The sequence below is a fragment of the Papaver somniferum genome, chromosome 8 (assembly GCF_003573695.1).
Source record: "Papaver somniferum cultivar HN1 chromosome 8, ASM357369v1, whole genome shotgun sequence".
NCBI classification, from domain to species: domain Eukaryota; kingdom Viridiplantae; phylum Streptophyta; class Magnoliopsida; order Ranunculales; family Papaveraceae; genus Papaver; species Papaver somniferum.
Genome location: NC_039365.1, coordinates 66,931,780 through 66,958,983, shown reverse-complemented (window position 1 = coordinate 66,958,983; position 27,204 = coordinate 66,931,780). Strand labels below are relative to the sequence as shown.

Sequence of the window (27,204 nt, the reverse complement as noted above, 5' to 3'; positions counted from 1 at the left end):
GTACGGCGCTTAAAGTAAACATCTCATTCCCACCAGTTTAAGGATCCCAAATACTACCTCCATATCTTGAAAATGAGGTACTTTCATTCTTTTTCAATTTGGCGTCTTTTCTAGAAACGGAAGTAGTATATTTTTTACCCTGTAATCCCAAGGAATCAACAGCGGCGGCCGCGGCCCTCTTGCTTTTTTTATGTGCATGACCTGATATGCTTTCTAGAGACTGGAAGAAGGATTTGGATGACAACAAATGCCGGATGGAAGGACATTAAGTATCCGGTCTGCCTTTAAAAAAAAGATAGATTGATCTTGTTATTTTTTTTTTGTCCCCGTTAACCTTGACCTTAACTTTCAGTCTCATCAGTGTCACCACTGACTACAACAAGCGTACACGTGAAATCTGTAAAGCTAATCGTATGCGCCCCATCCTTCATTTTGGCTTCCACCGACCACTTAATATATTTTCTTGCAATATATTCTGTGCATGACCTTAACTTTCAGAAGGTCCAAAGACTCGCAAACAAGAGGTATAATGATGTTACTATAGTGTAAGAATGAGGGTTTAATTCCGTTCAAAAAGAAAAAAAAATTAAATGTGTAAATAGGACTACGGGGTTCGAGCATCGTGGAAATGCCTTAATGATGGTAGACATGCATACACAATTACTATACGTGGTCCTTATCAATTGAATAGCAACAACACAACCACCTAGACTTCCGGTAGGGTTTCCATGGAAACTCAAGGTAATCTCAAAGGAATTCGTTTGGAGGAAAGGAAGAGGGGTGGCTTCACGTCTTGGGTTTATTTTTCGGCAGGTGTTGCAAACTAGCTGGTGGAGGTAATGGAGGAAGCGATGGACGTAATCTGTGACAGAATAAGATGGCCTAAAAGAAAAGGCGAAGCTGCATTTCTCTGTGAGACAAGAGAGAATGAAGCAGGAAGGTATTTGAGGGTATCGGGAGTAAGAAGAGGAGATGCATATAAATCTTATGCTCTTTTGTTCCGTGTGGCGAGAGATGTTATTATAGGGCTGTTTTAATAAAGGAGATTAAGAAGTTGTTGATGGACCACGATTTGGTGAAGAAAGCAACACAGGTTATTCCTTCTGGAGATGATTTCCAACAGGCTCTGTCAAAAAGTAATAGGGAGAAAAGAAGTTTCAAAGGGATTATCAGGGTGGAAGGGATTATACGATGGCAACAGGTTGCAAGAGAGGTTTTACATCAAATGCAGCGGGAGTCCTTCATTGATCTGGAAATCATTGATGCGCATACAACTCACATTGTTCAGTCTAAGGACTACTGGTTGGACTTGTGGAGGCCAAGGAGGATTATGGTTGATAACTGTATGGTGCATATCACACAGGCGAACCTAGAGCAAGAAGTGATGAAGGATATAGTTCCAAGGAATAAGCAGATCAAGGACGTAACCATTCCAATTGAAGCCATGACGAGATATGAAAAATGGCTAAAAATTAGGGGAATTCCTCATAACTTTTGAGCTACAAGATTTTTAAGTCCATCGGAGACTCACTGGGAGGTTAATGTTAATAGCTACAAGCACATTGAGGAGGGAAGGATCAAGTTCTTTCAGAATCTCTGTCAAAGGAGATTTCGCTACTATCCCGGCGATTCTCGTGGTAAAAGATGGAGACCAAAAATGGATTGCTTCAGTTGAATGAGATTTCAAATTCTTGACAAAACAGAAGCCGAAATTGGAGGAGTACAACAAAATGATAATTGAGTTTGACAAGAAAATTTCAAATTCGAAATTAACTACTCCCGCGTATTCTGGGGAATAACCAGTGCAGGTCTCAGATACGGCAGCTGGTGAGTCGAATAAGGCTTTTAATGAGTTTGAGTCAAGTCTGACTTAATCCAGAAGTCTAATCCAACATATCACATGACAGCTCAAACTAGGGTTTATGATCGGGTGCGTGATCATAGAACTCTCGATTCCTTAGGCCAAAATGAGAAGGAAGATGGAATTCTCAATAGGTCCTACGGAAAAGGTGAAAATGGTTCTATTATTGAGAGATTTGGAGTTGCAGGAGAATCCATCTCTCACAGTAGAAACATTACTACTACTGTTAATAGATTTCAAGTCTTGGCTGATGGTGGATGTGAAGGAGAAGTACCTACTTCGGCTAGGCTGGAAGCTATTGACAGTGTATTGGAGGTTGAATCAGTTGGTTTCATGAATGTGGTTGGAAGAGATGATGAAGTACCCAAGCATTCCAAAAACTATCTGCATTCAATGAGTGGTTTTTCTAAGAGTGGTGAAGATGAGGTGGTTGGAGAACAGGTTAACTCAAATGAGCATACGCCAGGCGATGATTCTTTTGAAAACAATCTTCAAATTGTTCTGCATGAGGAGAGTTTGAGACATCTTCGAGAAGCTTATGCTCCAGTGGATATGCAACGGGTGATACCTATACATGAAGGTGAACAATCCAGTTTATTTAGGGCGGTAGAGGATAGAATAGTTATAAACCTTGGAGATATACTGACTTCAGATGTCGACTCTAATGAAGTTATATTCTCCACGTCAAAGATGGTCGTTGAATTGTGTTGCAGGTTGGGAGGTATTAAAACGAAGGATGAGCAACAAGCAAAAGAGGTGATTGATGAAATTCTATTTAAATATAGAGATCGCTATAAAACCATTGCTGAAGGGAGGAAAATTCAAGATAGTTGTGACTTATATGAGACAACCAACTCAGTTGAGAAGATGGTCGATCCAGATGAGGTTACTTCCAGGGAGAATATAATTGAGCAATGAGTTCAAAACTCATCTCATGGAATATCAGGGGTTTAAATGCTTACGATAATCAGGTGGTGGTGAAGGATCTGGTTGCTGCTCACAGATGCCTTGTATGTTCTATTCGAAAATCTAAAATACAAAAAAATCGATCTGGTTTGTGAGACAGCTTTGGTTTGATGCGGATTTTGGTTGGTAATTCATCCCCTCTCAAGGAAGTATTGGGAATAGTGGCAGACTATTAACCATTTGGGATAGCGCGACTTTGGAGCTACTAGATAAGAGAGTGGGTTTGAACTCAATTTCATGTATGTTTAGATTCAGGAGCACAGGCTTTAAATTCATTGTAACAAATGCTTATTCACCTAGCGATTTTAATCTGAGAGAAGATTTTTGGCGTGACCTGGCGGAGGCAACAAGTTGGTCAACAGAGGCTTGGTATTTTTCAGGGGATTTAAACTCAGTTCGAAGTGATGCGGAGAGGAACAAACCTGGAGGGGATACTAGGAATATGAATTTTCTGCATGAATTCATTACGGAGCAGGAATTGATTGATTTGCCTCTTAATGGTGGAGCGTACACTTGGAGCAAAAAACATGCTGATCCAACCCTATGTAGACTTGACAGATTCTTGGTGTGCTCTTTATTTGATGCTAAATTTAGTGGAGTAACTCAGACTGCACTAGTATGTACAATTTCTGATCATAATGCGTTACTGTTGGATTTGACTCCTGATTTTCGTAGTGTTTCAAGCTTTAAAATTGAGAATCACTGGCTACAACATCCGGATTTCATAAAGATGGTGGAGATTTGGTGGAGGTCAATGGTTTTTGAAGGTACACCAGGTTTTGTTCTCTTTAGGAAATTGCAAAATCTCAAGTTCTTTATAAAAGCCTAGAGTAGAGAGGTGTTTGGTAATGTTAAGAGGGAGGAGGATGAGTTATTGTAGAAGATCAAAACTTTAAACTTGATCGAGGAGACAACGGCTTTGACAGATGTGCAGAGAGAGGAGAGAGCTAGCTTTCTAGTCAAGTTAAACAACATCAAATTAACAAAAGCTAGAATGGCTTTCCAGTGCGCTAAGGTGAAGGGCTTTAAGGAGGGTGATAAGAATACGAATTATTTTAATAGGATTGTGAATGCAAATAAAAGAAGAAATTGTATAACAAAGTTGGAAATTGGTGGCGTTGATGTATTCAATCAGGATACAATTAAACATGAACTTCAGAATTATTATGAAAAGTTGTTTACAGCTTCCTCTTCAATTACCCCTTCTTTTGATAATATGCATTTCAAGAGAACTGATGAAGTTCAACAATCCTGGTTAGAGAGAAGTTTGAGGAGAAGGAGGCTCTAGCTGCGATAAAGAAGTGTGGAGCGAACAAACCGCCGGGTCCAGATGGTTATAACCTAGAGTTTTACAAGGCTTGTTGGAGTTTTCTCAAGAACGAAATTATGGCAGCTGTGAATGAGTTTCACAGTAAAGGTTCTCTAGATTGGCGGCTAAACATGCCATTCATCAAGTTGATTCCAAAAAAGGAAGATTCGGCTACGGCGAAGGACTTTAGGCCTCTCAGTCTCATAAGTAGCTTTTACAAGATAATAACTAAGTTGCTTGTTGAAAGGATGAAGATTGTAATGCATGATTTAGTTTCGAATGCTCAGGATGATTTCATTAAGAACAAGCAAATTCTGGATGGCATATTAATAGCAAATGAGTGTGTGGATAATAGATTGAGGAAGAAGAAGCCGGGCATCCTTTGCAAGATAGATATGGAGAAGGCTTTCGACAATGTAAGTTGACCTTCTTTCTTTGCTATTCTGACAAAGAATGGTTTCGGTGAAAAATGGGTGAAGGAGATAAGGTAGTGTGTGACAGGGTCTCAGTTTTCTTTATTGGTGAATGGAAAAGCTACAAATAGAATCAAACCTTCTAAAGGGATTCGTCAGGGAGATCCATTTTCGCCTTTTTTTATTTCTGCTGGTAGTTGAGGTCTTATCTATATTGATTAATGAGGCATTGGCAGGGAATAGACTAAGTGGATTTCAGATGGTGGACGGTGGATCAATTGTTTCTCACCTTCAGTTTGCTGACGACACAATCATCTTCCTAGATGCTTCAAAGGAGGAAGTTAGAAGGATTTTCATAATTCTTCTAACGTTTCAGGTACTGACTGGGCTTAAACTAAACTTAGAAAAAAGTTATATGACAAGCATAGGAGCAGATGCAGCTGTCCACGAGCTTTCTTTTGAGATGGGTTGTAAGGTTGATGAGTTACCAATTACATATTTAGGCATGCCGATAGGTGCTCATAGGGAATGTGGTAATCCAAAGAATGGAGAAGAAGTTGGCGTCGTGGAAAAGGAAATTTCTCAATAAAGCAGGCAGAGAGGTTTTCATCAATAGCTGCCTAGAAAGCATAGCTACGTACTTCTTATCGTTATACTACTTACCGGTGGCTGTGGAGAAGAGATTAAATAACATAATGAGGAGATTTCTATGTGGGGAGGATGATCAGAATCAAAAGATGAGTTGGGTTGCTTGGAAAATAGCGTGCAAACCAGTCAGAAAAGGAGGTCTTGGTATACGCAGTTTGAGGAAGATAAATAGATCGCTTCTGGAAAAGTGGCATGCTCGGTACTGCAATAAACCAAATGCCTAGTGGAGGAAGCTAATGCACGAAAAAACTATGGCAGCTGAGGAGTTTTTGTTTCCAAGTCAGACAAACCAAGCCATGGGTAGAAGTATGTGGTTTGATATCTTGAAGGCTAACATGGATTTTTTTGATTCAATTTCTGTCCAGGTTAAGAGTGGCACATCGCTTCGTTTCTGGCATGATTGGTGGATTGAGAAGAAAGCACTCAAATAAAAATACCCGAGACTTTATAAAATCAGCAGGCGGAAGGAGGCGTCAGTGGCAAGTATGAAGCTTAATACTTGCAGTTTCTTGTTCTCGAGAGACTTAAATCCAGCAGAACGTATTGATCTTTTAGAGATTAAGTACGATCTCAGGAATGTGACTCTGGCAGCGGGAGAAGAAGATGGTTATGAAGGTGATTGTTCAGCAAAAGCTCTATATGCAAAACTAACGGAGTCTGAGCCAGATTGGGAGTATAAAAGAATTTTGCAAAACAAATTAATCCCGCCGAAGATACCGTTTTTGGTTTGGGCTTCTCTTCATGATTCTGTCCCAACAAGATCCATGCTGCAACACAGGGGAATGATAATCCATTCTAATTTATGTGTTTACTGTGATGAAGAAGAGGAATCTGCTGCGCGCTTATTTTTGAATTGCAGCTGGGCTAGTTATGTTTGGAATATGTTTTTATCTTCTTTACAGATCCCATGGGCGTCGACGAATGATATCAAAAATCTGCTTTTAAGTTGGAGGGTTGGTGGAGTTTCACAGCGAAAGAAATTTTTTTGGCAGATACTTTTGTTTGCAATTATCTGGATGCTATGGCTAGAAAGGAACAGTAGGGTGCATGGAGGAAGAAGTAAGTCAAAAGATGAATTGGTTAAAGCTGTGAAGTCGAACATCTGTATGTGGAGCATGGATACGAATATATTTCGTGATTTCTCGATGGACAAATAATTCATAACTGGGAAGATGTAATTGGCATGTAATTGAGGTTTTCTTTTTCTTTTCTTTGGCTGGTTGATCTTTGTGATCATCATTGTACAGATCATTGTACAGAACCCTGTAAATTTTCCCATCCTTTTTTCTAATATATCCTTTTTTTCCTCAAAAAAGAAAAAAAAAAAAAAAGGAAAAATCGCGGTCGCCCATTTTCACGCAGCTTGTCCACAATCCACCGTGAGCATCTCACAGCAAAACTAATACATGGTCCTCAACATAAACCCATAAACGTTTCTTAATCTAAGTGATTTGGCTTCTCCGCCTATATAACTTGTGGCTGCTGAAACTCTCCATTCGCAGTAATTGTTGCTTGCACTAGATAAAAAGAATTGCAAATGAATGCATTTCTTGACGTTCTTTCGCAATTTTTGTCAAGTATGTTGATTTGGAAACCACAACAAGTTTAAATGGTCCCGTATTTTAACTTTAAGCTTCATCCATTAATTTTGCCGATAGTAGTCTTAACACGAGTAAGCAGCTGACCCTTTGATGTTTGAAAACAAGGTTCTTAACCCACTTGATCTCTTCGGAGGTAATGAATATATAAGAGCTCGTCATAGTGAAACTACTGAGCAAACAAACTAGAGGGAATAAACATTACATTACCCTTAGAATCTTTCAAGAATACTCCTAAATAAAATTCTAAGGTTTAGTTTTGGTTCGTGTGTAACATTTACATTATAACCCAGGTCCACTTACAAAAGAGGACGAGTTCGTATTCACGCGTCACAAAATACTAAATTTGCTGCCGGTATCATCGTAGTACAGTGATAAAGCTACTGGGTGATGATTCCAGTAACCTGAATTTGAACCTCACCAACACCAAACTTTTTACCGATTAAAAAAATAAATTAAAATAATACTAAATTTGATAGAGTATGTATGTAATTATTTTGGTAATCAAACTTTGTATTTAACTAATGATGATGGTGAATAATATCCAATATACAAAACTTGTTGTCTCATTAGAGATTTAGTTAACCATAAAAGTTAATCTAAATTAGCTGAAATCATCATCTCCTAATTAGCATCGAGTTATCTTGTTTGGTCAGTAGTCTTAACTTTTCCATCTTTTTTCTTGTACTTTCCTTTGTTGTCTCAAAGTTATTACAGAGTACTTTTTCTTTATTGATTTCCATTAGTTAAGCCATCTCTTCTGGGAGATTTGAAAGCAAAATAAACTTATGATTTTCTTTTCATACTCAAAACCATTTTTTGTGTGTTTGGGGCTGCCTATGTTTGGCTTCTTTCTTGTCTTATCATCGCTACGGATCAAAGCACACAATTCAATTCATCACAGTAAACCCATAATCTCTTCTGATTATATCTGACTCATGATTTACATGTCCTATGTTAGACTAATAACCTCTTATACGTAATCTATGCATTTATCGACCATAATTCATGCCATTTATAACCCACAAATAAGCTTCTATTGAATATGCCCCTAATTCACAAACCCATAAATAATCTTCTATTAAATAGGACCCTAATTCAAAATTTAGAAGATCTTATGTAATGACCTGATCCTCTACTTGTATTTCCCCACTTAACCTCTGCAGTCATTCGTCAATGTGGGGTTCTCGACGGACACTGCTGCGGCCAGCCAACAGAATTCTCCCAGGTGGTTATGACTCCACTTGTTAGAGCATTGCTCGGTTGAACCCACTAAACATTGGTATGTCAAGATTGGTTGTCATATTCTAATATTAAAACTCAATTAGAGTCGCTTGATTAAGATTATTAGAGTCAACTTCATTTAGGTTAGACTAGAAAGTCTAGGAATGTTGAGACATACAAGTATTACTCTGAAGACCTGAAGAACGCGAAGATGTATCGACTACAATGAAGACACCATCCTTCCACTTGAGGTTATTAATACTGACTTGACTTGTTTCCATTCGTATCGTTTCTTTCATGTCATTTAAGATTGAAAACATAACATGCGAGGATATATATGATACTCTAGTATTAGGCTTGATCATATTATTATGATCAAAGTGTCAAGGAAGTATATACCATTTGTTGAATGCTTTGATATGGTATATTGAATTACAAAGTCTAACACTTATCTTTTGAACTTCGTAAATGTGACGTCGACATAATCCATGTAACTTGTTACTTGATTGTGTATTTGATATATGTTTTATTTCATCCCAAGAAACTATTGATGGGTGATAACGATTTGCTGTTTTTTTAGGAAAGCTCAGACTAGAGCGTACGGGCGGAGACTCCTCGAACGAGCAAATTGCTTAAACCTTTTTCAAACAGATGCACTGCACAAGAGTGCTTTGAGTTCTAGAGATCAATCTGTAGGACTCATGGCCTAAACCAAGACAATGGACGTTCCAAAGTCAATTCGGTCATAAAGAGGGATGAGGGTCGATCTGTATGAGGGAAGCTGAGAAGTGTGTCTGGGATCAATGATGATCATGGATTGTGAATGTGTTGATAATTTCTGCAAGTTGGTGAACTGTTGAGTTCTTATGAGATAAGTTCTGATTGACTGAGTGATAATTTCTTGTGTGTCGAAATTGTTGTTGTTCAATCGTGGATTCAGAACTTATTTATATTGCAAGAATAGTAGACACATTGATCCCAGTAAGTGTGACGGTTGCTGGAGTCAAAGAGTGGGAAAGTGGGAAATCGTGGTTAACCAGTTCCACATTGTGCGGAGACTTGGTTGATTGTCCATCCACTACTTTGTTAACTCCCTCAAATCCTTGCACGACTTACTCACATTTCTCATCGTGTTTGTACACACGTGTTGTAGGCCGCCAGACCAAAACCCTAGTGAATATCCCCCCATGTGACATGATTGATGTCCCATGAATGTGGAGTCCGCAAGGCAGATGTATATTTAATTAGTCAGTTGTTGACTTGACTAGACGATAATTCTTAGCCTTGATGAGTCGAGCATAATGAACGAATGTGGTATGCTTTGATAATCATGGATTGATCATAAGGTGTATGTTGGGACAATATGATGGAAAGATGTTGAGTCTTCATGAACTGTGACATATCATTTTACCATTTGAGGTAGAAAAATGCGCAAACCTTGAGTGTTGATGGATTACGATATATCATTTCACCAGTTGAGGTAAAATAATGATGTTTTGATAACTTGAATTGACGAGCGTCTAATGAGATTGCTCGATCATGGGTTTGTTGATAGAAAATGATGTTGAGCATTCGTCTTTGTCATGAATTGTCGAAGAAAAATATTATAATGGTCGACTGACAAACCCAAATATTGTTTTATGAACCAATGAAATATTAATAGCTGGATCAGTGGAATTCTCGAATGTTGATATTTGAATCAACATGAGGAATATTGCTTGGTCGAGCTTGATAGTTGAATCAATATTGCTAGAAGTGAGTTCTCAACCCAGTTGATCATGTATGTTTCTAGCCTAAGCAATTTAGTGTTGATAAATGAGAAAAACAAATATTGCTCGATTCATGAATTATTGGTAGCGGGACCGAATAAAATGTTAATTAAAAATACTGGTAGCTGGACTGAATATTGTATAATTAATTAGGATGTTAATTGCTGGATCAACATAAAATTATTAGTGTTTGAACTTGTTTAGAATTATGCTTTTCAGAGCATTTGGTTTGAAACCCTAATTTTGATTGATTGTTGATTAATGGATTATTTACTGAAAATCAACCATGAGTGAGATAGGGACCGGATACATGGGATGATGGGACGACCATGTAGTACATTGGTCTCGAATGAGAATGCACCAAAGTCCTTTGTAGACCATTTGGTGAAAGGATGATTAAATGCTCGTTTAATCATTATTAAAATAGTGCTCGTCTGAACATTAGGTGGTAAAACCTAATTATGGAGAGAGGAGGGACCGACCAAGGGGTATGAAACCGGCCCTTGGTGGTCGTGGGACCAGATGATGGTCGATGGATCAAATTCCAAGTTGTTTGGAAAGAGTTTGAACCCAATATGAATTGTAGAAGATTAATTAGGTCAAAAATCATCAAATGTGTGGGACCGGCTTTCGCAAGCCAAAAGGGCGACCCTGGCCAACCAAGGTGGCATACCCGTGTTACCATGTTGCTCGTGGCTCAATTCTGAGAATTTTGATATTTCTTGGTGTGCGTTCGAGCAATATTTTAGATTTTCAGAAGAGTTTGATCTTGACTGAAACTCTCGATTTCGCTTGAATGAGCAAGTAGAACTTTGCTCGTGCGACCAATATTTTGAGAATATTAAAATAATGATATTTTAATATTTACCGTGAGAATTCCGACGGTCGTGTGACCATTTGACTTTTTGCCTTTTTTGAAGTTTGAGCGATATTAGAGAAATATGGAAAAAAAATCAAGTTTTTGCTCAAACGAAGGAGTTTAATGAGATGAGAGAAGTAATAATAATAAAATAAGGAATTGGAAAGGCATGGGACCAGCCACGGCTAAGGCATGGCCGGCCCAGTGGGCCCGATCCCGTGACGCTCTTCCCTATTTTATATTAGTATTTTTCATCTTTGTGTGAGGAAATATGGAGAAACTATGAGTTTTGTTCAAACGAGGAAGTTTTTTCAAACAAGGGGGTTTTCATGAGATGAGGAAAATAATAAAATAAGATTAAAAAATAAAAGGGAGGCGTGGGACCGGCCACGACGGCATGACCGGCCGGCCGATGGGCCTGGTCCCGTGCGTGCCTTTCTTTTTATTTTTTTATTATTATTTCCTTTCCTATTTTGCATAGGTTTCCTCGTTCGTCCATATTTTTGAATACCCGTTTATGCATTTGGGTGCTCACTTATGCATATTTGGTTGCCCGTTCGTGCATTATTGTTAAGTACACTCGCACCATTTCTCGGGGCTTACTCGGTGCTGGCCTAAATGCCCGAAAAATGAATATTTATTACTAATCTATGGAATTCAGTTGAGAATAAGCCATGAAACAGAGTAATAAGATAAAATAGATTATTTTCTAGGAATTCAATTGATCAATGTTGCGTTAGAATTAATCTATGAATGACTCTATACTAGCATGCAATATTCTGTGAGCATTATGTTCATTCGAGAATCAACATATGAGATGGTAGAGACATCATACTCTTTTTGAATATTAATTCTGTAAAGTCAGGGAACATTGAGACATCCTGAAGACATTAATTCTTTATACTAGCATGCAATATGTCTAGGAGCCGTCCAATCATCATCGACTCATATACAGTAATATTGATGAATTATGCGAAGTGTTAAAAGCCCAGTTGAGAGGCTTTAAGGATCAAATATTGATGCATGCTCTGAGAGGGTGTACACTTAGTCAGAGATTGTAAAATGAGCTTTCATGAATCCTAAAATATGAGTTTCACATACGTGTCAGAACTATGCAAGATCATGATTTTACAATTTTACCCTTTGTCGAAAATCCACCATCAACATTAAGTCCCATGTTTAGTGAGGGACAGTCATGTTTAACAGTAAGCACTGGATGGTGATTTTTCTGATTATAAACGAAATAAGTAATTGAACTTAGTCGTAAACGATATTACCAAGATTCTCGATTTTCTCCAATGATGTCACGGGCGAGCAATAGCTTGAATAAGGACTCTGGCAGTATGATAGAGCGTCGTCCAGCGAGTGTGGAGCGATGATGCACTGCTGATTCGGGTAGTGAAATGACCAACTTGGTACTTGTGAGTCTCTGCCTGAAAGAGGAAATCATCGATCCACCGATTTGTTGGTCTTCGAAGCACCAATATGTATCACGGGCTGCTGCAGTGGACTTATTTTCGTTGTCATTCTAAATCCCCAAATGAATTAGGGAGGATCCTAATAAGTCTTCATATTGCATCATATTTATATGTACATGAAATCTTGGTTGAATGGATGAAGATTCATGTAGATGAATGAAGAATTTCGTCATAATTCGTCATCAGAAAATTCAAAAGTTAGGTATTCGTTGAAAATGTTGTAGAATCTTCATACGATGTCCGTTTTTGATGATATACCTCGGATTTTTTTGATTCCCAAGAAATATCCTAGCTTTAACATGGAATTTTTTGGATTTTTGAGCCCGTTTAGTGGTCGAAATCAACGAAACAATAAACTTCCAGGAAGTCTTCAGAAACTTTTCAGTTGTCATGTAGTTCAATGTTTCAGTCACATGTTTTTGCCTGTTCATCCAATTAATATGAGTTTTGGATATGTCGTAGAGGACATCCATAAGAAGATAATAGAATATGACCCATCCCTAGATTCTTAACCAATTATTCCCAGCTTGCTTCTTTGTGCAGGACAGTGTAAAATCATCTCAAATGAGCTTATTGCAAAACGCCTCTTTTGTGTCTTTAGACCATTTTATTGTGTCTTGAACGCTTAATGAAGGATGTTGATAATGTTAATCACTTATGTTCTTAATTTTTTGATTGCCCTTTGAATTCTATATTTGAAGCACTCTAATTCATATAATCGTCACATCATGTGTGAAACGATGGAATAGAGGATGATGAAACTGATAATGGTGACATGAGCAATTTTGTGAACCAAAGTGGTGATGCAACTGTATATGCATCTTAGGTTCCTAAAGATGTTGCTTTTGAATATGTTTAAGTGACCGAAGCGTGAGTTGAAGTTGTTCCAGTATTTCTGCTTCATGAATATTAGAAACCTTGCTTGTCTCTTATTAAATGAAGTGTACAAGTCCATATGCCTGAACGAGTACGATTCTTCTTCAGAAAAATCTTAGATTGTTTATCCGATTACTGTGAATCTTGAATATGTTGAAGCGAACATCCAAAGAGAAAGGTATATGACCTGTCCTTATATTCTTCACCAATTGCTCCAAGTTGTTGCTTTGTGCAAAACAGTGTAAAATTTTGACAGACGAGCTTGTTGCAAAAACATCCATTTGCTTGCGTCTGGAATGTTTCATGACAGATGTTTTTAGTTTATCCATGCTCTGACAATTATGAGGATGCTCGCGTCTCATGTTCGCGAATTGACCGTTTATGGAAATTTCACCTTCAAAACTTCTGAAGCCGTCATGGAGAGGCGTGTGGTATTATGGTCGCCAGTCCCCAGCATTAGTGGGATCTCCTCTTCTTTCCTTCTCTTTATTCTTTCTTATTTATAGGAAGGTGGAAATATCGAGGTTTAAGCACTTTTTGGAAATACGAATCCCGTCTAAAAATTTCTGCTTGCACGTCGTCCACTCTGAAAGCTGTTGAAACTTCATAAGATGTCGGAATTCGATGTGTGACCCCAAATTTTGAAGCTAAGAGACTGAGAAATCATATGCAAAAAGAGTCCCTCGATTTGAAGATGTCTAGGGAAGTCAATGACGCGTGCACATTCGTAACTTGTAATCCCGTGCAAGTTTTCAAACTCCATGAACCTGAGTGTGGAGGCCATATCTTTCAGCTCGTATGTCCAATTGATGTGTCCTTTTGGTATGATGTAGCAGAGACATAGATGAACATCTTTCATTAATGAAGCGTTATATCATTCCTCACCCATTGGTACATTTTTCTGAATCAATGGCCTGAAGTGTGTTGTATCTCATTTGTAGAGATAATGATAACATCTTGTAGAAGACTTTGGATTGTGCCCGTATGTCGTGCAAGCTTTGAGAATATTTTCATGTTAACATGTTTTCATGTCTACACATCTTGCTTGGAGAAGTCTGATCCATCGAGTAACACTTCATAGAATGGACAGTTAATGAAGTTGGCCACGAGGATGTTGCTCCTAAGACTGTTGTTGATATTCATACCCCACTGATTTCGTTTCAGAGATCTTTGTTGATGTTTACATCATTGATGAAGTTGTTATAGATATCCTTATTGATGCTGAGACCATGGATGGAGTTGCTCCAAAGACCAAAAAGATAGAATCATGATTATCGACATAGTCCTTCATCCTTCATCCATTGAGCCTTTATATTCACGAACTAATTGGTGAGTTGAGAATACCTAAGATGAGGGTGTACTGGGAGTTCAACCCAAATTATACTGAACAATATGACTTTACTGTGAAGTGGATTTGTTAGGGAATCGATGTTGTTGTGGAAGATAGCAGCAGCAGTCTCCATTCTGGGTGTGATCGGTGAGGAGAAGAATTTCCTTAGTCATGTAAGGTTCGTGATGTAGAGAGGTTCCGTTAATGATGTGTCATCAGTCACATTAGGTTGCAATGACTTGTTATGTAGAACACATTTATTGAAATTGATTTGATCTAATCTTTTCAACAAGATCAAGTCCCCAAGTGCATCCCAGAGGTGTTCATCTGTTCAGCAAAAAGATATATATTGAAGGAGTTTGTGTCATCCATGGAAGAATGATATTGCATCTGCTTCAAAAGTATTGTCATGGAGATAGTGAAGACTTAACGATTGTAGTTCAGTTACACTTTGACCGTCTTGGTATTGAATCAGTGTGTCATCGTCGAGATATTTGTGCTGAAGCTATAGGCGCCATTATCGAAGGTGTACTATTTGATTGGGAGTAAAATTTGAAGGCTTCTGAAGAATATAATACTCAGAGATGAGAGGTTTTTGAATTTCGGTTGGCCTTGGAGAAGTATGTGATTGATAGTTGTAGGAATTTTCTTTTGGATTGATAGATGCAATTACTTAATGCAAATATTTCATATATTTTGGAGGAATTGAAAATAACGGATAAGTTAAGAAAACCCTAAATACTTCAAACCTTCGATGCTTTTGTGTTGACGCGTCACACCCTTAAGCGTCGAATGTCTTAGGCTTGATCTTCTCGGCCCCAAGTATCTTCTGTTGACTTGGCATTCCTTTCATTGCGATAGTGGGATTCAACACTTATGCAGACATCGGAGATTTCTGATTTTGTGGCACACGTGGGAACTCCTGCAAGGCTTTGGAGAAATGCCAAAATGTTCTTCGCCATGCTTGGATATCACCAAGGATTGAATTGCTTTGTTGAAAGCTTGCTCAGAGAAATTGATGTCCTGATTGGGAGAGGGCCCCTGTGCACTCCTTCAGTCCCCAGCTGAAGCTCTCCTGGCTCAACCTTCTTTTTGAAGATGCGCTTCAAAATACTGCAGTCACTTGTTGGATGATTGATGAACCTATAAAGGCGATAGTACCTGGGGTTCTCCATTTCTTATTCGGTTGGGTCTTTCCTGATGCTATCTTCACCGACCTGAGATTAGAGAATTCATCTATAAATAGGTCATCTATTTCTCCAAGCTAAAAAAATAACTTTCTCATAAACTCTCAGAGTAATTTTTCTTCAAACCCTAGAATTTTCTGATCTCTCTCTTCATCTGCTTCCCTCCCTAAGACCATCCCTAACCTCTCTTGTGACTGAAGTAGCCTTTGAATGGCTATTGTGTGTGTTTTAGGCAAAGACTGTTCATGTTCAAACTCCCGTAACTCACTTTCATAAACCCTAGAATCCCACTTTAGCCTCTCATCGATTTTAGGTAACTACAACAGCAATTTGTGTGGTTGAATAAGATGCGAACCCGGAAAACCCTTCATTACTACCTAGTGGCTGATCCAGAACCTATATATACCTATTCTTCTTAAGAACCGCCTGAGCATGAGTTTGATCAATGGCTTCGTACAAAGCCAGAGATATTTCTCTTTCATTATCATTTAGTGTTAAAGAGAAGGTACCTGTAACCGGAAGATAAAAAAGTCCAGCTACATATTTGAGAGTAATTGTGAGCTCTCCCCAGGAAAAAAGGAAGGTATGAGTTGGTTTACTCCATCGACATAATAAAGCTATCAAAGACCCTGAAGCTAGAACAGCGTGGTATATATCAGATATCTTTAAGAGTTGTTGAATTTCGTTACTTCTGAGCATAGATTCTACCCAGTCATGCCAAGAACCCATTGGTTCTTGACGAGCTTTGAATTTCACTACTGGAGGCTTTATAGTTTTTCCTTCCATGCAAAAACGTATTACTGCAGAAGGGACAAGTGGTTGATTTTGAGAAGTAACTCTATTACAGAAAATGAGATTTTCACTTATCTGGGGACTATAATAACTATCAATTAATTCATTAAAGTGATGAAACTCATCATCAAAATTAGGGTCTCTTTGGTGATGGTGGTGGCTTCATTGCTTGTTGCAGAATCATCCATGTTGCTTATACTGTCATCCTCATCATACATATTAGAAGAGCTATGAACCATTCTCAGGACAAGACCAAAAAACGAAGAAGACTGATTTATTTTTCTACATAAGAGATGTTAAACAAGACTAGAGAAGAAAGTAAGAGAATTATTCATATAAACGAGTTATGCATTCCACGGCCAAAATATGAGATTCTAGTGAAAATAGAATTCATGAAAGGAGGTGGACCGGTTTCTATTCATTATCACACGTAAAAATACTTCTATTTGATTTCAAAAAGGAAACCTTGAAGCAAAAGAAAAATGAATTAGAGTTAAAAGAAGAAATTAAAGGAATTTGGGTCAAATAAGGAAATCGAGGGTTTTCTTCCTTCTAAAATTCCTCCAAGTTGTGTCCAAGCCCTTCCCATGTATGAGAATGATTTTCTATGCCAGTGGGGCATCACTTATTATCGCGGAATTTTTTCAGATGGTCGAAGAGAATAAGGGCTTTGACGAAAATAGCCATAATTTCAAGAATTTGACGAAAAAGGGGGTTTAATCGTAAAACAGAGGGGGAAGAGCCTCTCCATATTGAAGGTTACCTACACATATCTCAAAAAAAAAATTTATCTCATCACTCTTCAACAAAAACGAGCTCATAAGGAATTTTGACCAAAATACCTTTATTTCACAATTTTGAGTATTTTCAAAGAAGAAGGCCCTAATACATCCAAAGACCGACCAAGACCTCATATACTCATTCCAAAGGCCTCATACACGTGAAAATTAAGTTCTCTGAGTGTTCAAAGAAGAATGGGATTGAAACGGAATCCAGAAAGGTAGAATTTAGAGAAATAAAGGGAATCTAGCTTAAAACGAGAAATTCGAGTTCATGATTTCCAACAGCAAAACCGGAAACGAGCCACTCTCTATTTCAAGCCGTGACTATGACTAAGGAATATCTCGGCTTATCTCATGCCAAAGAAAATCAAGATCATAGTGTTTTTTATCGAAAATACCCTTAGTTTCAAAACTATGTATTTTCTCTAATAAAGAGGCGTCTGATTGAAACAAAGAATTAAACAAGCTCTCATCACATAATATGTCAACCCCACAAGATAGATGCACACCTTCCAAGCCTCGTCAAGCCTATCTAGAGTGTTTGAACGAGTCGGACACAAACAAAAGAGAAATTAGGGTTTAGGTGCACTACAAGCCTGAATTCAGAATTTACATGGGATCTAGACTCTGTAACTTCAAAATTAAGTTCTCTTTTATTCTCATAGAATTCTTTCAGTCCCAAGGCGCCGCTCAAAACTCTCTCTTCCCCATATATTCGTTTGTACAAACTCGGAAGCTCAAGGATGCACAAAGAGAGAAAATTAGGGTTTTGGCCGAATAAACCCTAATTAACAATTTCATTCCATGAAGACGGAAATTTTATCTCGTCAAGATTCTATTATCGTGCCATTAATGTCTCCCAATGCAAATAGAGGGATTCCAAGTCCATAGTCGACTTCAAGTTCAGAATCAGAACGAATTAAGACTAAGTATAAATCCGGGACTCTGTAAGTCTCAAAGAACGAGTGGATTGCAATTTCTCGATTGAACGATTCGTCACCATCTATATACTCATCATAGAACAATCAAGTTTGTACTCTGAGTAGGGGACTTAATATAAATGGTGAAATTTGGATAAGGGGCAAAAGTTTCATTTCAATACCATAGACAAAAATCAACTCTCACATGAGAGATTAATCCCTTGGTCCTCAACGGAACCATAGCCACGATTTCTAATATACGTCCCTGCGAGACACTGCTGGTTGTGATGTCGTGATTCCTAGCGCACATCCTCGACGAGATGCTACTGATCACGTAGGTTCTGTAGAGCGTAAAACATCCCAGGCATACTTATGAACCAGAACAACCACAATTCCAGCATGTCTTCGCGAGATGCAGCTGATTGTGATGCCATGACTCCTAGTATACATTCCCGCGAGATACTGCTGGTCATGTAGGATCTGTAGATGCGTAAAAACGTCCCTGCGGACTTATGACCCAGAGCAGAGACATACATGTCTCCTGTAAGCATGACTCACCCTATTTGAGATCAAGGAGTAATTCTTAGTACATCATCGCGAGATACACTGGTCATGTCTACTCTAGGCTTTGACTCGACTTATTGAGGCTTCTAAATAATTTCTGAGACATCCCCGCCAGATACGCTGGTTATTATGCCTCTGGGCCCTTTTTACGGACTCCTAACATCCTTCCGAGATGCACTATTCATATCGGCCCCATGAATGCGGACACAATTGACTCATAGCACATCTCTGCAAGATACGCTGGTCAAATACAAGTGAGATGAAGTTTCACAGAAACATTGTTATTAGATGTACAAGCCTTCCTTTCTCTCCTGAACATGTCCCAGCTGAATTCGGAGAGGCTCATCCGGTTGGAAAAATATCAGACGGTCTCAAACCCATCATACAAATCTCTGGCGGCCTCACTCTGGCAGCCGTAGTCGCATTGGCTAAACCTCAGACAGCTTCAGTCGCGTCGGCCAAACCTCAGATGGCCTCATCCAAACTGAGCCATCTCATCTGAATAGTTTTATATGGGCATAAAACACAGGCACAAGCCTCACCTAGGGATCAAGCCTATTTCTCAGCGTCTCAAACACACTCATGGCTAGTAAATTGGTCCTGAACTGTTACTACACCATATTTTGCGTTTAGTAACCTTTTCAGTCACTAAATGGGGTTGTAACACAAATAAGTCGTTACAAAAGGGGTGTAACAAATTTTCGTAACCAACATGTTGCCGTTACTAATAGGGGTTGTAACGGCTTTCCTAACTGAAACATGGCCGTTATGAAATTAAAATTAGTAACCAAGGTCGGATCGTTTCTAAATTTTTACTAGAGTTATAAATATATTGACTAAGTCTATGTTGACCGACTTCAGTTTTCTGGTTAAATTTTAGTAACCTGTAATTTTCCGTTACTAGATTTTTACTAGGGTTACTAATAGTTTGACCAGGTCAACGTTGACCGACTCCTACTATCCTGGTAAAAATTTAGTAACACTTTTTTGCCGTTACTAATTTTTTTGTAACAAAAACAAAGAAGGTCAGTCTTCATTGACCTGGTCAAAATTAATTCCCACCCCTTTTATTTTACCCTCCAAGTACCCTATCCCCAGGAATTGTTGTCATTTAATCCAATTCAAACATTCATTTAAAGGAAGTCATTCAAACATTTATTCAAACATTCGTTCTTTCGACATTCAAACATTCATTCTACATTCGAAAGAAGCAAAAATAACTGTTAAATATATGATACTTGGGTTCATGGTGAGTTCAACTGTCAGATGATTCATAACTGCTAAGTATATGCAGATGACTCTTTTATCATCTAAAAATCTAAGATTTCCAGCATACCAATAATTTTACCTGAATCCTTGTTTCTTTATTCAATATCCGCTTGTCCTCAACATTCTTTATAACTGCTTCGTCTCCAAGAAAGAAAAGAATGCATTTATAAATAGAGTTTCGCAAACTCTCGCGTACCATATTGACACAAGACAAAAAATCTGAACTTAGTATGTTGGAATCACAAGATAAGAAACAAGTAATACACAATATTATGCAAAACTAGACACTATGCATGCTACAAGATTTGGTGTAACCTGACAGTTGTTATTCGTTCTATCAAGGTTTGTTGCTGGTACTGGTGATGTGGTAGACCTACTGTTTACTTTGATCAACATTGTAAAAAAAATTGTACAGTCAGTTTTGCATGACATGATTCCTTAACATTTAAGATTACAAACATTCAAGACAAAGGGATTAAAATATGTCTAAAATTCTTCCTGCTTTCGCTACTTTCTATATTTGTACCTTATTGGTTCGATGTAGTGGAGGAATCACCTTAGGACGATGTGCACCTTGTGAAGCCAGGTTGCAGTTAGCTCCGCGGCTATTAATCATGGGTGTAGCTTCTTCACAAACATTCTTAGCTGATTCTGGTTTCTTGAACGTCACCTGCATATATAAAATTACCAATGGCACAAGATTATCCATGATTAATGGATTATTTTATATATATGCAAAATTGAGTAATGTGCTTGATTGATAAAAAGATAAGCTGCAGTTTAAGTTTTACGCTTTTACAAAGAATACAATAGGAGTCAAAGTGAGTAGTAAAACTACTAAGTTTAGCTCGCAAAAAAAGAGCATCATCTACCATTCATTCTACAACTCAAACATTCATTCTCCATTCAAAAGAATCAAACATTGTTCAATGATACTTGGTTTTAACAAAGACATGGTTGTGCACGTTGTCAAGAATATCACAAAACAGACTTACCAGATGAAGGTCACCAACATCATAATCCAACAACAATTTGATCATTAAGAGTTGTACCTCGCAAGAAAGTGTAAAACTGAAGGTTAAAACCTTAACTGTAGTCAAGCATAAACAAATCAAGTAATACTATATCCAAAAATTGCAACTTCAATATACAAGCATAAACAGATCAAGTAATTACCAGGGATTGATATTCCCCTGGTGGCTCCTATTGCTTCAGCAAACCTTAACTGCAGTCACCTGCACAACTAAAAACACACATGCAGCAACAAAAACTACACTCATACACAAAGTAAAATTCACAAAAAGATATATCAATGTTCAAAGTCATTTTCAGTTAACATTAGTACTTTCATATGCACATTTGCATGAGAATCTCCCTTAAGCACAACTGCATCAGAGTTTACCTATGCAAAACAGCATATGAGTACATATCAGTGTGTTCAGCATACTACAAAAGTGTGAACATTAGCAAAAATAGCAAAAAAGATGGCTGACATAATAGCAAAAAAACATAGGCTGATAGCTGAGATATCCATGAAAAAAATTCGTCATTTACAAAAAGACAGATATACCCTTCTAATCATATCGGATGCAGATTTTTGGATGAACCACATAGCCTCCAATTCCAACTTCTTGAAAGGTCTTCATAAATTTGTTATCTTTTATGGTCAGTTCATGTGGCAATAGTATGAGTTCCACCAACACCTTTGCATGTTATCAGCTACAGGTGAGCCGTGAGCCGTACGTCCAAACTCACCGGTACAAAGTCGACTACAAAAATGGTCTCACTATCCAAGTTCAACAATGAACATTTGACTCCATCAGGGCCTACTGCTGATCGAGCTGGTGATATCTCAACTTCATGTGGAAATGCCTGAGCAGGTGAACTATTCTGACCAGCTGAAGCAGTCTGAGAAGGTGAACACGCGGGACCATGTGCATTATCAAAGTGGTTCGAGGAAATATATGCTGCTTGTCCAGATTGGATGTCCTACATAACGTGACATAAGGATCCAAAGCTTTGAAGCAGAAGCTCCATCTTTCCATTTAACTCTTTCACCTCATGTTTAAGTTTTCTATCCTTGCACTTCAATTCAGCAGCTTTGGCACGCGCAGGAGCAGAATAATCATATTGTGTACGAGAAATAGGACCGACATCACGAACCCGTCCCCTAGAATCCTTTCCAAATGATTTAGTCAATGCATCCATTTCATCTATAGGTTCACCAACATCTAGTTTTTCCTTGATCTCTTCTTGCGCCTTCTTAAGTTTATCCTGTAATGTAAAGCATATTTTGTAAACATAGATGGATTGAATAAATTAGAATAATATGTAAACAGAAATAAAGCATCACCTGACTCACATAGTAGGGTTGTACACTAGGTAGAATTTTCTCACCCTCTTGTGTATGATCTTTAATCCACACATCAGAGGTAGTGATCTCAACCCCAGGATTCTCGCTCTCCTAAATTTACAAATAGGATAAGTGATTAGTATCAATCAATCGAGCACATTTACACCATATTGTCAAAAGTAAACAGATTATCCTAATCTATTAATAACCATGGGTTTGAGGAGGGATTTGTATCCAATGCTGTCTAGAATCTTAAAAACTACAAGTTAACAAGTTCAGCGAATCATAATAATTATTCCATTAACAGGTTCAGTGGTTAATGGTACCCTATAGTTCATAAAATAGCTAACTGTTTTCAACATGCAAGCATAATCATATGAGGTTTTTACCATACTATGAGGTGATATACATACCAGTTCATCTTTTACCATATTATGAGGTTTGTGACCAGAAGTATGAGCGTAATCATATCTCTTCCTTTTCTTCTTATGCTCTTCTCTACTTTTCTGTTGGGTTTATCTTTTTCATTATCAAAGAATTTTATCCAGTCCTTTTCTCTTACAGTTGGAGGAATATGAGTGATCCTTTCTTTATAGGTGCTATAAGTATCATAGTAGTCTTTTCTTAGCTCCCACTTGAATCTCCTCCATATAGGATCCATCCCCTTTATCAAATTTAGCTTAGAAGTATCTGGTAATAGATAGGATATCTGAAAAAATAGAGCTTCAGTTCTAAATAACAGTTTGACATAAATCAAGATAGCGCAAGTGTTTACCTACAACAATTTGACAGTTCTAAGGTAAGTATTTACCTGCAATTCCTTCCAGACATCATCTTTGTAGTTATCAAAAACATCCCTCCAAGATTTGAAGAAGACGGGGATATGAGTACGAATAAAAGCGCCCTTCAGGTGGGCGAGCTTAGTTGTACTTCTAGAAATGGGAAGTCCATTTTCATCTACCACCATTGCTGCCATAGTAACCTGTAAAGTAGCATTTAACAAACATCCATGTGCAGAAGAAATGCAACTTACTAAGATAGCGCAAGTGATATGATTAAATAGAGCATCAAACTTCTTAAATAAAAAGAACCTACTAAAACTTCGTAACTGATAAAAAAAAGGATCACAATCAGAAATACAACATATAACTTGCAACGATGACAGACATGTATCTAAACTACAGCATCGACACATAACAGTTTTCCAAGCTCTCATTGTCAGTAAGAGCCGACTTAGTAGGGATTTCTAGCTAATCTACTGCGCAAGTTAATCTTTGTTGTGAATGTTTCAATACCAAAAACTATCCCACTTCATCAAGATCCTTTGAATAAAATACTTGACTCGCTTCAGATGCACGAATAAACGGCTCATCCATCACTCTCTTAGTGCTTTGCAGCTTAGACAAGTTAACCTTTATTGAGCTTGAGATTGGATCAAATTTGCATCCATTACTCTTATCTTCAACTCTGACCCAATCACAGTAACAAACAACTTCCTTAATTCCATATAGTCCAATTTTATAATCTGTTTAATGACACCATAATAGGTAATTTTTGCTTCCACCAAACTTCTGTCCGTGGACTTTGCTCTATGTCTTGTAATGGCTTTCATAGACACACCACTGTTCTGTGTTACGAAACCCTCCTCGTAATCATGAGAGCTGAAATCAAAGCCATTAGATTGGTATTTGTTATACGACTGCGCCTTGAAGAGGGGTCCTTTCACTAGTCGCCAAAGTATTGATTTTGTCTCTTTGGCTTCTATCATCTGTAAGAGAACATATGTGTCAGTTGCACAACAAAAACCACAATATGTTAGGAAATAAAGCAACTATGAAGCTAACATATATATAGTACCTCATCGCGTAACCATAAGAGAAAGCTTTTTGGCCCATTCTTGGAAGAGAGATTTTCCTGACTATTAAAGTTGTCGTTGTTCACATATAAATCATACTTCCTACAATCAAAGAACAATCCAGCAGCAACTAGATCGACAATCCAATAATCAAAAAACATCTAACAACTGTGAAGTTAAAAAGTTGTACCTCTGCCATTCATTTATTCCCACATACTTAGACAGAAGCCACCTACAAGATTGCTGAAACTGTGCTTGAGTTAAAGTAATAGGTTTCGCAATACTCAAAGACATCTCATCGGCAAACTCATCATCATCATCTAGAAAGGCATGTCGAGTATGTTTGTGAGTCCCACCACCATCATTTGATATGTCCTCCATACTGTACAAGCTGGCTTCTTGCAGCACATATCCTCTTGCAATGCATCCATTGATGTACCTTACCAAGCCTTTGCAACCTTTCATCAACCTACAAATATCGTTCAGAAAAGTTAAAAGTTCAGTAATGACAACAAAACACTCAAGTTACACATTAAATAACAAGGTTCTGGTAATTACCTTTCAAAAGGATACATCTATCTAAATCTGACAGGACCGTTGATCAAAGCTTCGTCAGCTAAATGCACCATCAAGTGGATACTTATAACAAAGAAGTAAGGAGGAAAATATTTTTCCAATACACAAATTGCTTCCACTAGAGTACCTTTTGCTTTTAAAAGTTGTTCTCTGTTGATAACCTTCGCGCACAAAATTTTGAGAAAAAAACTTATCCGAATAAGAAAAATCCGCAGATCTTTAGGTAGTGAAGGCGATGCATGAACCAGTAACGGAAACAAATGTTGCATAAGGACATGATAATCATGGGACTTGGAGTTCTTTAGCTCAGGAGGATCAACACTGATGCTATTGCAAAGATTGGAGCAAAAAATAGATGACACCTTTAAGTTCTTCAATGTAGTACAAAATGCAAGTTTCTCCTTTTCGTCATTACAAAAGGAGCATCTTTCATTGTTGTTTTACCAGACACATCATCCACTTTCAACCATAGCTTCTTTTTAAACCCCATTGCTTCCATATATCTACGTGCATTGGGACCATCCTTTGACTTGTTTCCACCCATGATCGTGTTAACAAGATGCTCAGTTATGTTTTTCTCTGTATGCATAACATCTGTATTATGTCGCACCAGATTTGAACTCCAATTCGGCAGATCATAAAGGATAGATCTTCGAGAAAATAAGGAGTGGTCATGAACCTCAGCTTCTACATCAGCATCAGTTTCGCTTTCAGGTATTCTTTTATGTTTCTGTCGACTTGATACCGATGGTTGTTTTCCCTTGCCAACCTTGGTTATGATATTAGCTACAATCTCTTGAACCTGAAACCCTGTCAGCGGCCATGGTGCTGAACCGTGCTCTATCCCTTCCGGGAAATTGGTTTTATCATGTCGACACTTATGCTTTGCTGGCAGCCATCTTCGGTGTCCCATATAACAAATCTTCTTAGTGAACGGAAGATGTTCAGAAACTGTTCCTTCTCCACAAGTTGGGAAAGCATAGTAACCATGAGTGACACATCCATCTAAAGTCCCTAATGCAGAAAAATCATGAATAGCCCACAATGATCTTGCTCTCATCGGAAACTCGGTTTTAGTGAAAGAGTCGTACGTGATTACACCTTCATTTCATAACTGTATCAATTCCTATATTAGTGGTTGCAAGTATACATCTATATCTTTCCCTGGTGCTCTTGGGACTGATATGAGTAAACATAACATTGCAAACTCTCGTTTCATGCACAATGAAGGAGGCAGGTTGTACGGACAGATAATTACATGCCAACAACTGTGACTAGGACCGAGACACCCATTCAGGTTGAAGCCATCAGTTGATATCCCTAATGTTACATTCCTTGGTTCCTTGGAAAACTCCGGTGAAAAATTATCCGTACATCGCCAGGCTGCATAATCGACTGGATGACGCATAACATTTTCATCTACTGTGCTCTGGAATGCCAATACATTGCCTCTTCTATCCATGATATACTATAGAACCGTTGCAGCCTTTTTATCAATGGAAAATGTCTTAACGTCTTGCGAGCAACTTGCGTAAGCTTCCTCTCGTCATTAAAGACATTCTCATACATAGGTTCTTGACACACATGAATGATGCATGATCCTTCCAGTATAAAATACAATCATTGATGCATGCATCATAGGTTAGGTAGTCCATCCCCGGTTCTTGTATCAACTTTTTTACATCATGGAACTTACACGGCAGTGTATTTCCATCAGGAAGCAACTCCTTAAATAATTCTAAGAGTGCAGTGATACCATTGTCAGAAAATACATATTGGGTCTTTATGTTATTTAGTGTAATAACAACATACAATGGTGTCTTTTCCTTAGGACATGAAGGATATAAAGGTTCTCTAGCGCGCTCATAAAAATATATTTTTTTCTTGCTACTACTAGTTCCATCATGAACCCTACTGTGTACGCCAACATTCTCATCTACACTACAAGCAGGATTAACGTTCTCAGCAAAACCTTCTACATTGTTCTCAGCAAAATCTTCTACATTGTCCGCTGAATTTCCTAGATTATCAACTCCTACGTTGTCAACAACAACTCCTACACTATCACTTCTTGGTTATCTTTATGTGACTTTTTCCCATGGAAACGCCACGTTGTATAGGTCAACTGAATACCATTCTTGAGTAAATGATAATCAATTTCACCTAGAGACTTAGGTCCTTTACCATTCTTACAACTATTACAAGGACAGAAAAACATCGTTCTGCCACCACCATTTTTACGAACAAACTCTATGAATGATCTTACACCTTCTATGTATTGAACAGAATTACGTGTACATTTCATCCAGCCCTTATCAACCATAAGTGACGTGTTTAATACCCTACAACTGTAATAACTAAAAACGATGATATTTATGTTAACATTCAGGCAATATATGTACACACATCTATACAAAGAAGAAACATTTCTAACTATCAGTATATGTACAAAACATCGTGATTACTTATTGGTTTATCTTGATTATTTATAGAGAAGAGAGGAAATTTTGTATTAGTGAAAGACTTTCGAGAAAAGAAGAAAAAAAAATTATTAGAAGAATTTAGAGAAGAGTAG

At 37.9% G+C, this 27,204-nt stretch overlaps 2 protein-coding genes and 1 long non-coding RNA gene across 3 annotated transcripts; 1 reads left to right on the top strand and 2 right to left on the bottom strand.

Moving 5' to 3' along the window:
- The first annotated feature begins 5,682 nt into the window (after nucleotides 1–5,682).
- LOC113305647 lies at nucleotides 5,683–6,354 on the top strand. The gene has a single exon (XM_026554663.1). The coding sequence runs from the start codon at nucleotides 5,683–5,685 to the stop codon at nucleotides 6,352–6,354; it is 672 nt and encodes a 223-aa protein (XP_026410448.1).
- Nucleotides 6,355–22,223: 15,869 nt separating this feature from the next.
- LOC113304104 lies at nucleotides 22,224–23,124 on the bottom strand. The gene is made up of 3 exons (XR_003338053.1): nucleotides 23,010–23,124; nucleotides 22,612–22,907; nucleotides 22,224–22,309 (listed from the first exon to the last, which is right to left on the bottom strand). It is a non-coding gene; the product is annotated as an uncharacterized LOC113304104 (long non-coding RNA).
- A 176-nt stretch (nucleotides 23,125–23,300) lies between these two features.
- LOC113301441 lies at nucleotides 23,301–25,072 on the bottom strand. The gene is made up of 3 exons (XM_026550217.1): nucleotides 24,612–25,072; nucleotides 24,056–24,522; nucleotides 23,301–23,966 (listed from the first exon to the last, which is right to left on the bottom strand). The coding sequence occupies exons 2-3, from the start codon at nucleotides 24,212–24,214 to the stop codon at nucleotides 23,613–23,615; spliced, it is 513 nt and encodes a 170-aa protein (XP_026406002.1). The 5' UTR covers nucleotides 24,215–24,522; nucleotides 24,612–25,072; the 3' UTR covers nucleotides 23,301–23,612.
- Nucleotides 25,073–27,204: the final 2,132 nt, after the last annotated feature.